At 39.3% G+C, this 12752-nt stretch overlaps 2 protein-coding genes across 2 annotated transcripts; both read right to left on the reverse strand.

Annotated features, from left to right (window-relative positions):
* Positions 1 to 1897: 1897 nt before the first annotated feature.
* Positions 1898 to 6091, reverse strand: LOC113166338 (extracellular calcium-sensing receptor-like). The gene is made up of 8 exons (XM_033326291.1): positions 5961 to 6091; positions 5532 to 5850; positions 4743 to 5030; positions 3798 to 4349; positions 3470 to 3691; positions 2994 to 3117; positions 2414 to 2886; positions 1898 to 2320 (listed from the first exon to the last, which is right to left on the reverse strand). The coding sequence occupies exons 1-8, from the start codon at positions 5969 to 5971 to the stop codon at positions 1898 to 1900; spliced, it is 2412 nt and encodes an 803-aa protein (XP_033182182.1). The 5' UTR covers positions 5972 to 6091.
* A 2301-nt stretch (positions 6092 to 8392) lies between these two features.
* LOC113166436 (extracellular calcium-sensing receptor-like) lies at positions 8393 to 12708 on the reverse strand. Its single transcript, XM_026366568.1, has 8 exons — positions 12578 to 12708; positions 12149 to 12467; positions 11533 to 11820; positions 10650 to 11201; positions 10323 to 10544; positions 9489 to 9612; positions 8909 to 9381; positions 8393 to 8815 (listed from the first exon to the last, which is right to left on the reverse strand). Exons 1-8 carry the CDS (start codon positions 12586 to 12588, stop codon positions 8393 to 8395), a joined length of 2412 nt encoding a protein of 803 aa, XP_026222353.1. The 5' UTR covers positions 12589 to 12708.
* Between the last annotated feature and the right edge of the window lie 44 nt (positions 12709 to 12752).

The following is a 12752-nucleotide window of genomic DNA, read 5'->3' on the forward strand; positions in this document are numbered from 1 at the left end:
CAATGTCACAAGCATAGAAATGTGCCTTTGAGAGAATGAGTGGAAGCTTAATCTCTTTGTTTGCTTAAACTTTGTTTGACAATAACAATCCCTCATCCAAAACTGGAACGAGCTATTAATTTTTGCCCCGTTGCCATTAGTGTCCAGAGCAGCATATAGCTAAGCTAATAAGTTCCAAAAATGCATATCTTTTTATTACTTAATTTAATTTTATGGATTTGACCTGTACAGGGAAAAATGACAGAACAACTCAGTCCTTAATGGCTCCCGTATGTCCACACGTCTCAAAGGAAACTGAGACGTGTGATAGTCAGCTGGATGAGTTTGATCGGCTCTTGCAATGCAAAACAATCACTTTTTTACATGAGAAAGCTTACTTTTTCTTTTTGCTAGTTTCCTTTGAAATTGTTGGACTCTCCGATGACTAGTGCAGCAGAGACAATCAGCCTTCTATGAGTCCAATATTGGCTCCCCAGCTCCTTCAGTGAGTACACTTATTATTGTGGTGGCAAAGCTAATTCCCATATTAAAGGTTTCCATTATGCCATTAGCTGTTGTCCTAACTTTGAAATAATACCTCACATGTGCAGAGACATATCTAGTTCTTGCATGTACATGAGCACCTTCATTACATTGCAGAGGCCACACAAGAATAGGGATAAAGCTTGAAGTGATGTAACATCTTCAGATTTAATTGTTTTCCAAGCCAAAGCCTTTTCCCAGTGCTTATTGGTTATCTCTGGTGGCTGTCTGTAGATCTTGTTATTGTAAGAAGAAATCCAGATTCTCAAAACAGTACAGCATCCTCCTCGGCCATTCAGCTTTCCCAAATGTGTAAAAATTGTCCAAAAAAAGTTCAGTGTAGCAGGTTTGACTTGAAGTTATAGAAGCAGTCTAATTCTTAGCTATTGAGGAGTTTTAACCTCGAGTAACCTAGCTGATGTGTTTGCCTTACTGGGACATTTATTGTTCGTATTTTAAATATACTGCCCGTTGAAAAATAAAAAAAATAAAATGTCTCAATTTTGCATCACCAATTAACCAAACTGCATGTCAGTGAACTATGGGAAGAAGCTGCAGTATCTAGAGAAAACCCATTCAGACATAGGAAGAAAATGTCATCTCCACACAGAAAGCCAGACTGCCAGCTGGTGGTTTCAAATCCAAGTCTTTCTAGCTCAGCACTGGAGTGGTTCCTGTCTGGCCACAAGAGTCCTGGTGGCTCTAAGATTTCTCCATTATGATTATGATTATGGAGGCCACTGTGACAATAACCGTTTCTACTGACAATTTCTTGGACTTTGTGGCTTGGTTTGTACTCTGACATGCACCGTTAACTGTGGAAACGTATACAGACAGGTTTATGCTTTTCCAAATCATGTCCAATCGACTGAATTTCCCACAGGTGGACAACAAGTTGTAGAAACATTTAAAGGATGATCAGTGGAAACAAAATGCACCAGTGCCTATTTTTGAGTGGTATGGCAAAAGCTTTATTGACTACAAGTTGTAGTATTTAAAGCATCACATGTAGTATATAGGATTTTTTCGTATTTTATTTTTAGTAAATTTGCAAAGATTTCAAATAAACATCTAATGTCATTATGGGGCATTGTTTGTAGAATTTTGAGGAAAAATAATAAATTGAATCAATTTAGTAATAAGGATGTAATGTGGAAATAGTTAAGTACTGTAAATACTTTTTGGATGAATTGTAAGTATTATATGTTTACTGCTACTTATACTACATACTGACAATTATTGTATCATTACAGAAACCTTTTTTGAAGTGAAAGCATTGTTTAGGAATGTTTGGGACAAATGTTGCTTTATTTTTTTTCCAGAATAAATTTTTATAGTACAGATTAATCATCAACACATGTAAGGTATTGTCACTTCATCTTTGCATCACGTTTTTCTTGTTGTTTTTTTCAGGTTTCAAAATTATGATATAGCACTTAAGAGCAAAAATGCAAAAAAGGAGTCCAAAACTTGAAGCTAAAATGGCAAAAATATGGACAGCCACTGTGTATTTTCCAGGGGTGCTGACATACACTGGAATGAATGTAATCCACACTGCAAAGAATATCAGCATGCTGAAAGTGATAAACTTTGCCTCATTAAAATTATCTGGCAGTTTCCGTGCCAAAAAAGCCATTAAGAGGCACATGCAAGCCAGGATGCCAATGTATCCAAGAACACACCAGAAGCCCACTTCCGATCCAGTAACACACTCAATGATGATGGTAGCACTGTGGTAATTTGTATTGTTTTTGGCATGAGGTGGATTGGTGAGCAGCCAGATGAGACAGATTATTACCTGAAGATGGAGCGGGAAGGGGGTCAGCAAGATTTTTAATCAATACAGTTCAGTGACTGTATACACTTTATACACACAAAGACTTTTTTTTACCTGGATAGCTGTTCCTAAAAACACACTGGCTCTCTGCTGGTTGGGGCCAAACCACTTCATGGCCCTGCTTCCTGGCAGCGTGGACCTAAAAGCCATTAGGACCACTGCTGTCTTGGCCAGAAGGCATGAAATGCAGAGGGCAAAACTGATTCCAAATGCTGGGTATCTAAAACGGCATAGCCAGTCCGATGGCTCACCAATAAACAACAGGCCAACAAGGAAACAGACAGCGAGGAACGCTAAAAGAAGGAAGCTCAATTCCCTGTTGTTGGCCCGAACCAGTGGCGTGTCTTTGTAGATGAGGAATATGGCAAGCATTGACAGGGAAATACAAGCTCCAACAACTGAAATAACACACAGCACAGTACCTACTAACTCATGGTAAGACAGGTACTCAATTGTCTTTGGAAGGCAGAGATCTCTGGCTTTATTGGGCCATGTGTCCTGTGAGCAGCGCAAGCACTCTAAAGAATCTGGAGATGGAGGGAGAAAAGCAATTCTTGAATTCAGAGAAGACACGTTTACATAAAAACAGGACAATTCATAATTGCACAAAACCAAAGAAGTGGTCACAGCGCACCAGTTTTATTACTAACTTCTCCCTCAGCACAGGGGACACAGTCAAAACAGCAGATGGGTTCCCCCTTTCTTCTGGCAACGCGGGAACCTGGAGGACAATTGTCGCTGCATACAGACCGGGAAGCCTGAGAGGCAAAGTTTCAGCCACTCAGAAAGACACTGATTTTAATCAATATGATTATAAAGTTCTCTTTCTGCTACGTTATACCTGTCTCTGGAACTTTTATTTCAAATATGGACTAACAGAGGAAAATTGTCGATCCAACAGGCAGTGTTACAACAAAAACTGAATCAGATTCCTTATATCAAGATTACAGCAAGTGGGTAATAATTACATAAACACATAGTTTAACACATGTTTTAACTATAAAAAATATTACACACTAATAAGAACAAATTGGCAGATGTGTTGATCAACAGTACATACAATAGTCGAAGAGGTGAACATGGTCTCAAGCTCGTTGGCAGAGAACACACCTGGTTTCCAACAGGCCACTGAATTGTTGAGTCATTTATGACAAGGCTGCGTTCGGCAGGCAACGAAGCATCATAGAAACCTACTTTAACCAAATCTAGTGAGCCATCGGGCCTCCTCTGCCAGTTCACTAGATCATAATAAGCAATGGGATCACCATTTTGATAAAAGTTGACTTTCTCCCCTAGTGCAGAAAAGTTAGTATGTTTCATGTAGTGGAGTAGCTGAGGGAGAGGAGACAGTAGGTTAGGTAAACACAAACTGTGGTGCATTCTTCTCAATTTGTTAGAAAAACCTTAATTTTAATATTTAACTTAGGATTGGACTCACCTGCCAGGGTTTAAAATTCTTTGGGTCTGCACAAGTACCATTAAGGAAAGGCCCCTTTCCCACTTGGCAGTTAGTCATATCATGCAAGGCATGGGCCACCAGGTACACAGCCTTGTAGACATTATATGACACCCTTAACTGTGTCACATCGGAATAGGCTGAGTAAACATCATTTAAATTCTCTGTGCCCTTACATGGCAGTCTGTCGAAGTAGTTGTTGATTCCATGAGAGTGGTTGTTCACTGATAAATTTAGTCGACAGTTAAATGTTTCTTCCCAAAATTCAGCCAGGAAAGCAGTTTGATGAATGTAGGATGGTCTGAGACTGATGAGATGCTGACTCAGACCTGGAATCTCTTCAGCTCTCCGGATAGCAAAACCTAATGTTCCTGTCAAAAGGTCTCCAAATTCTTCCCAGAGTGCTGTGGCTGTGGCCCAGGCCTCACTGGCAATCCACTGCAGGCCACTGATATTCCGACGTCTGATCTCTGTCAGAATGGGTGGCATTTCTGACTCACTGGTAAAGTTAATGATGACTTTCGAGGACCCCATCTAAACAAGCAAATGTACATGTAATTAATATTTTATTAATATTGCGTTGACTTAGTTTACTTACATACAAAATATGATGCATAATCAAACATTATATTACAACTATGTATACTATATTAACAAGCCACATATACAAGAGGTGCAAAGACAAATGTGCTATTAAATGACAATGCAGTCCAGTATAGTTTGAAACTTCACTGGTGAGTGTTGAGTTAGCATAAAGCAAATATGTCAGTACATTGCTTTTAGAGCTGCAACACAAAGCTCTGTGAAAAATTTTTTTTTTCGTATTAATGCAGCATATATTCAGAAATGTATGTCACATTTCTCTGCTTTTCATTTTTCCACGTATGTCTACTTCAGTGTGACAAATTTGTAGTGATGATGAAGTACCTGAATAACATCGAGAAGCTCATCTAGAGCCTGCTGACTCAGGCCAGCGGGGTAGAAATGAGTGTAGGCTGCACACACACCGTACTGCACTGACTCCTGAAGGAAGAGCTGGATTGCAAAGCGAGCATAATCTGATTCAATACCAATGACTCCCACCCAGGTCCAGCCAAAATGGCTAACCAGCCGGGCCAGGGCTCTGACCTGGAAAGCATCACTAGGCATTGTTCGCATGAAGGTGGGAAACTCCTTTTGGTCACTCAGACAGGTGCAGGATGCAAAATAGCTCACCTGTCATTACAGCAAACAATAGTTAACTGTCTGCACACTTCAGCTTACTGAAAAAGCTTTGAACACATATCAAATTCCACCAAACAATAAAACCTTATGTCCAGCGGTGCAGAAACCCTCTACAATACTTGAAATAAGGTTTTACCCTGTCTAGAAACTTAAGCTCAGTTGAAAAAATGGAAGCTGAGATGATATTTAATTAAATTATAGACATTAGATATGTGCAGTGACCTGTCCAGTAAAAGCCATTTTGTGCTAAATTTGTTGATTTGGAATTGTTTTAAAGTCACTTGAGGAAGTTTCACCATGTGTTAAAAAAGTCCCATTTGCTTCATTTTTTTTTTTTTCCTTTTACAAATGTTAAAGTTAACATTAAGAGAACAGAGATGATTTTGCTACTGCCTGAAAATGTAAATAAATCATGAGACACTGATGTTTCACATGGCAAAATACATATTACTAGCATTGACCTAGCAAAAGTGCTGAGCCAGGCAGTCTCACCATGGGGACATGGAAAGAACCCAGACTTCTTAACAGAGCTACAGCCACCCCAGAACCAGCATCTCCTATGACAACTGGAGACACAGTCCTTTGTACAGCAGCGCAGCCTAAGTTCGAGCCATTATTATTTCTTTCTACCCCTTTGTCTGGCAGGCCGTTCACTAACAGCAACAATGCTCTCAGAGACACAGGTATGTCATTACAGCTGTCACGGATGTGGAAACCCAGCTTGAGCTGTGGCAGTAGGTCGCTGCGCTGGTTGATCTCTTTGATTGCAAAAGTCATTGTCTGCATCCAGCGCAAGGCACGAGGGCTGAAACTGTACATAGGTGAGAAGCAGTTCATCACACAGCACAAACATGTACAAGACCCTGGACACAAATTCAATAAAGTGAAATCTATGTGTATTACATCTAAATAATCACTTACTATTTATACATAGTAGGGGGTGGTTTTGTCTTGTACGCTGGGAGAAAGGATACTGGGCTGTAGTGCAAAGGGAATAATCCCCCTATAACTATATCTCCATCTTCATACAGACTGTTTATCTCCTCTTCCCCCATGAATACACAGCTATCCATAGCAGCAGATGAGCCATAAGTACACCTAAAGAAAGAAAGAAACATTAGAATCCATACCATGGCTGGCCCAGGTTTGAAGGAAAGCTGCAGCTCTGTGAAGCAAAATGTTTCAGTGACTGAGCAGCTGTTCTTTCTCATCACATACAAATAAAATACTGAAATCTGAGAGTGAGGCTGATGTTATATACTCTGTTTAGCACACATTAATCTGAGAGGCCCGCCTAGATACTGTAGTTATGACATCATTTAAGTTAGCACCTTATGTTTCTTGGGTTTAATGAATATACAGTATCCAAATTTGTGCTAATATGGAGTTCTTCAGTCATTATATATATGTATGCATTTGTTCAGTTTGGTTGATTGTATTCAAGTTATATTCAGATTAATTGAATAGTTTCTCACGCAAACCTTTTTAGGCCATTTTTTTTAACTATTAAACATTATTAATATTAGTTTTAGTAGTAGTAGTAGGCTTATTATTTTTGAAATAGCTCTTGTAGCAGTATTCTGTCAAGCAAAACCCTAACCTCATATTTTCATCGCATCTGCATTCAGTCACAGGACGTCTGTGTGGCTGCCTGCACTTTGGTACTACTCACATCCCAACATACAATCACTTTAAATGTGTGTAAAAAGAAACCTGACAAAGAAAACTTTTTTGACCCACTCTTTATGGGTCCCTAAAAAGTTTAGAAACTCAAGCTGGACAAAAGTTGGTACCTGACTACATAGACAAAAAAGTACTCTGGATTGCAATTTTCCTGGTCATTTTCAATTTCAGATTTTTTTTAAATAACCTTACCTGCTGATTCCAATTTCTTTTCTTTTTAAGAATGTCAATTGACAGCATTTCTACACATTGTTGTAAGTTTTTAAATAAGGAATATATTTGTTTGTTTTTTTTAAATCAACTCTCAAATAGCTTTTATATTTTCCATTATTATCTCACTCTTACCCAAACAAACCTTTTTCTTTCTTTTTGTGTGTGTTTGTTTGTGTGACTGTGAGATTATTGTTTGATTAGCTGATCACCGTTCAAGATTGATGAAGCTTAAAATTGTGTTCTTTAGGTCTTCGGCTGGGCCCCAGTACTTTCCATCTGGAGAAGGGTTTTGTGGTTTGATGAGACAAAGATTTTCTGGTTTAGCCACAATTAACAGAGGTATGTTTGGAGAAGTAAAGGTAAGGTATTCAACCCCAAAGCACACTGTACTTCCTGTTAAGCATGGTGGTGGCAGCATCATGATGTGAGGCCGTTTTGCTGCCAGTAGAACTGGTGCATTGCACACAAAGTTGATGGAACAATGAAAATCTAGGATTACCTCAGAATTCTTCAGCATAACCTGAATGTTCCAACAGGACAATGATTCCAGACACACAATAAAACTGGCTGTAGAATTGATAAAGCAAGCTTTTGAAAAGGCCTTCCCAAATTGCTAAATTCAACATTATTGAAAATATGTTGACTGTGTTTAAAAGTCAGGTTCTTGCCAGAATAAACATTAATTGGACAATGCCAAAGCCCCGACAGTCATGTTTGTGTGTGTGTTTGTGTGTGTTTGTGTGTGCGTGTGTGTATTTGTGCATGCAAATTGGCACAAGTGACAGTTGTCTCAGGTGGAATGGGATTATTTTGGCGGAGGTAGTAAGGAGGTGACATGCGAAAAATCTATGATCTCTTAATATATTTGTGTATTTATTCATATGTTAATTTATTTATGAATTTATGATCTGCTTTGTGTTTAGCTCCAATTTACAATTGTTCAAATGGTTCATACTGTACCACTGAAATTCTAACAAATTATGCTATATACTGTGTGTGTGTGTGTATATATATATATATATATATATATATATTTGTATTATTATAGCCTGCAGATTATTATAGCATTGCCTTCTCAGGGAGTTTTTCCTTGCCACTGTCGCCCTCGGCTTGCTCATCAGGGACAATCACATTATTATGACTCATACACATACACTGTTCATGTACTGTTCTTTGGTTGTGTAAAGCTGCTTTGTGACAATGTCAATTGTAAAAAGCGCTCTACAAATAAAATTGAATTGAATTGAATAGATAACTATTAAGATATGCTCACATAATTGCATAATTGCAAAAACTTAGTTTTAATTCGAAAAAATGCATTGGTGCAACCTTCTTCTTCTTAGCTTTTCTCTGTTGTATTCCCAGCCTGAATTTTTAAGTTCTAATGCATATAAATATCATTGAATTCTTACACGTTGATTACACATCAACTCACAAAATACAGAATAGTGTAACGTTTATCTTTGCATGATGTTTTTCTTGTTGTTCTGTCCAGGTTTCAAAATTATGATATAGCATTTAGGAGCAAAAATGCAAAAAAGGAGTCCAAAACTTGAAGCTAAAATGGCAAAAATATGGACAGCCACTGTGTATTTTCCTGGTGTGCTGACATACACTGGAATGAATGTAATCCACACTGCAAAGAATATCAGCATGCTGAAAGTGATGAACTTTGCCTCATTAAAATTATCTGGCAGTTTCCGTGCCAAAAAAGCCATTAAGAGGCACATGCAAGCCAGGATGCCAATGTATCCAAGAACACACCAGAAGCCCACTTCCGATCCAGTAACACACTCAATGATGATGGTAGCACTGTGGTAATTTGTATTGTTTTTGGCATGAGGTGGATTGGTGAGCAGCCAGATGAGACAGATTATTACCTGAAGATGGAGCGGGAAGGGGGTCAGCAAGATTTTTAATCAATACAGTTCAATGAATGTATACACTTTCTACACACAAAGACTTTTTTTTACCTGGATAGCTGTTCCTAAAAACACACTGGCTCTCTGCTGGTTGGGGCCAAACCACTTCATGGCCCTGCTCCCTGGCAGCGTGGACCTAAAAGCCATTAGGACCACTGCTGTCTTGGCCAGAAGGCATGAAATGCAGAGGGCAAAACTGATTCCAAATGCTGGGTATCTAAAACGGCATAGCCAGTCCGATGGCTCACCAATAAACAACAGGCCAACAAGGAAACAGACAGCAAGGAACGCTAAAAGAAGGAAGCTCAATTCCCTGTTGTTGGCCCGAACCAGTGGCGTGTCTTTGTAGATGAGGAATATGGCAAGCATTGACAGGGAAATACAAGCTCCAACGACTGATATAACACACAGCACAGTACCTACTAACTCATGGTAAGACAGGTACTCAATTGTCTTTGGAAGGCAGAGATCTCTGGCTTTATTGGGCCATGTGTCCTGTGAGCAGCGCAAGCACTCTAAAGAATCTGGAGATGGAGGGAGAAAAGCAATTCTTGAATTCATAGAAGACACGATTACATAAAAACAGGACAATTCATAATTTCACAAAACCAAAGAAGTGGTCACAGCGCACCAGTTTTATTACTAACTTCTCCCTCAGCACAGGGGACACAGTCAAAACAGCAGATGGGTTCCCCCTTTCTTCTGGCAACGCGGGAACCTGGAGGACAATTGTCGCTGCATACAGACCGGGAAGCCTGAGAGGCAAAGTTTCAGCCACTCAGAAAGACACTGATTTTAATCAATATGATTATAAAGTTCTCTTTCTATTATACCTGTCTCTGTCACTTCCTTAAAAGCTGAAAATATTTTTTTCAAACTGAATCCAAAATGGCTTTAACAGTGGGGGGAGAATGGCTTTTATAACTAAAACCTAACAGGATTACAACAATCATTACACAAAGAATGACCTCTTTTGCTACATGCTAGTCAGCGGGGAAATGTGCATACACTTTTTAGATTTAACAACATACTTACAGACCATACAATAACAATGTTATAAAATGTATCTAAAAAACGAATTCAGTGCTTTTTAAACAGTAATCAGATAAATAGTTGTAGAAACTCTAGTGAAAGAAGAGCTGAACTACAATGTGTGTTAAATTATATTGGTAAAATAAACTTTTCGCTCTGTAATCACTTCAATTACTGTATTTCCTCTTCATACATTTACCTATCAACATGGTAAATGTGTCGGAGTAAATTAGAAACGGTATTCTGTTTATTAATAGAGTTTGCAACATTTAGAATGGGAGTAGGCCATATATAACATGTAGGTTTTTATCCTGTTTTAACTATAAAAAATATTACACACTAATAAGAACAAATTGGCAGATGTGTTGATCAACAGTACATACAATAGTCGAAGAGGTGAACATGGTCTCAAGCTCGTTGGCAGAGAACACACCTGATTTCCAACAGGCCACTGAATTGTTGAGTCATTTATGACAAGGCTGCGTTCGGCAGGCAACGAAGCATCATAGAAACCTACTTTAACCAAATCTAGTGAGCCATCGGGCCTCCTCTGCCAGTTCACTAGATCATAATAAGCAATGGGATCACCATTTTGATAAAAGTTGACTTTCTCCCCTAGTGCAGAAAAGTTAGTATGTTTCATGTAGTGGAGTAGCTGAGGGAGAGAAGACAGTAGGTTAGGTAAACACAAACTGTGGTGCATTCTTCTCAATTTGTTAAAAAACCTTAATTTTAATATTTAACTTAGGATTGGACTCACCTGCCAGGGTTTAAAATTCTTTGGGTCTGCACAAGTACCATTAAGGAAAGGCCCCTTTCCCACTTGGCAGTTAGCCATATCATGCAAGGCATGGGCCACCAGATACACAGCCTTGTAGACATTATATGACACCCTTAACTGTGTCACATCGGAATAGGCTGAGTAAACATCATTTAAATTCTCTGTGCCCTTACATGGCAGTCTGTCGAAGTAGTTGTTGATTCCATGAGAGTGGTTGTTCACTGATAAATTTAGTCGACAGTTAAATGTTTCTTCCCAAAATTCAGCCAGGAAAGCAGTTTGATGAATGTAGGATGGTCTGAGACTGATGAGATGCTGACTCAGACCTGGAATCTCTTCAGCTCTCCGGATAGCAAAACCTAATGTTCCTGTCAAAAGGTCTCCAAATTCTTCCCAGAGTGCTGTGGCTGTGGCCCAGGCCTCACTGGCAATCCACTGCAGGCCACTGATATTCCGACGTCTGATCTCTGTCAGAATGGCCTGCATCTCTGACTCACTGGAAAAGTTAATGATGACCTTTGAGAACGCCATCTGAACAATGAAAATTTAGATGTAATTAATTTCTTTTAGAGCTAGCATGTTATGTTGAACATATGTAGTATATGAATAAGCCACATGTACAGGGGTTAAATGACAATGCAGCCCTGTATATCACTTTAAAATGCTTCAAATTTAGCTGAGAAGAAAAACATTGTCAGAACATGTTTAGTTAAAGCAGCACAGTAAAGTAGTCCTGAGATTAAAAAATATTATCAGGGACTATTGTAGGATATTTCATGCAATGTTGATGTTTGTGGTTACAAGTATAAAATATATAAATATATGATACATAAAACGAAAATTTGTAGTGACGATGAAGTACCTGAATAACATCAAGAAGCTCATCTAGAGCCTGCTGATTCAGTCCAGCAGGGTAGAAATGCGCGTAGGCTGCACACACACCGTACTGCACTGACTCCTGAAGGAAGAGCTGGATTGCAAAGCGAGCATAATCTGATTCAGCACCAATGACTCCCACCCAGGTCCAGCCAAAATGGCTAACCAGCCGGGCCAGGGCTCTGACCTGGAAAGCATCACTAGGCATTGTTCGCATGAAGGTGGGAAACTCCTTTTGGTCACTCAGACAGGTGCAGGATGCGAAATAGCTCACCTGTCATTACAGCAAACAATAGTTAACTGTCTGCACACTTCAGCTTACTGAAAAAGCTTTGAACACATATCAAATTCCACCAAACAATAAAACCTTATGTCCAGTGGTGCAGAAACCCTATACAATACTTGAAATAAGGGTTTAGCCTGTCTAGAAACTTGGAAAAAGTCCAATCAACAGAATAATATAATAATCTCTGTCTTGTGAAAACCATGTTGCTCTACACTTCATGATTTTAAAATTTTTAACACCTCTGAAGAATTAAAATGGTAAAAAAAACATATTATTAGCATTGACCTAGCAAAAGTGCTGAGCCAGGCAGTCTCACCAGGGGGACATGGAAAGAACCCAGACTTCTTAACAGAGCTACAGCCACCCCAGAACCAGCATCTCCTATGACAACTGGAGACACAGTCCTTTGTACAGCAGCGCAGCCTAAGTTTGAGCCATTATTATTTCTTTCTACCCCTTTGTCTGGCAGGCCGTTCACTAACAGCAACAATGCTCTCAGAGACACAGGTATGTCATCGCAACTGTCACGGATGTGGAAACCCAGCTTGAGCTGTGGCAGTAGGTCGCTGCGCTGGTTGATCTCTTTGATTGCAAAAGTCATTGTCTGCATCCAGCGCAAGGCACGAGAGCTGAAACTGTACATAGGTGAGAAGCAGTTCATCACACAGCACAAACATGTACAAGACCCTGGACACAAATTCAATAAAGTGAAATCTATGTGTATTACATCTAAATAATCACTTACTATTTATACATAGTAGGGGGTGGTTTTGTCTTGTACGCTGGGAGAAAGGATACTGGGCTGTAGTGCAAAGGGAATAATCCCCCTATAACTATATCTCCATCTTCATACAGACTGTTTATCTCCTCTTCCCCCATGAATACACAGCTATCCATAGCAGCAGATGAGCCATAAGTAC

Source organism: Anabas testudineus, chromosome 13, assembly GCF_900324465.2.
Source record: "Anabas testudineus chromosome 13, fAnaTes1.2, whole genome shotgun sequence".
Taxonomy (NCBI): domain Eukaryota; kingdom Metazoa; phylum Chordata; class Actinopteri; order Anabantiformes; family Anabantidae; genus Anabas; species Anabas testudineus.

What these genes read in the sequence shown, in the direction of transcription:
- LOC113166338 (XM_033326291.1), bottom strand. An exon ending in AGCTTCTCGATGTTATTCAG is followed by an intron (nt 4,350 to 4,742) that starts GTACTTCATCAT and finishes TTGCTTGTTTAG; the next exon opens with ATGGGGTCCTCGAAAGTCAT. An exon ending in AGTGGCCTGTTGGAAACCAG is followed by an intron (nt 3,118 to 3,469) that starts GTGTGTTCTCTG and finishes TTTGCCTCTCAG; the next exon opens with GCTTCCCGGTCTGTATGCAG.
- LOC113166436 (XM_026366568.1), bottom strand. An exon ending in AGAAGTTAGTAATAAAACTG is followed by an intron (nt 9,382 to 9,488) that starts GTGCGCTGTGAC and finishes CTCCATCTCCAG; the next exon opens with ATTCTTTAGAGTGCTTGCGC. An exon ending in TTTTAGGAACAGCTATCCAG is followed by an intron (nt 8,816 to 8,908) that starts GTAAAAAAAAGT and finishes CTCCATCTTCAG; the next exon opens with GTAATAATCTGTCTCATCTG.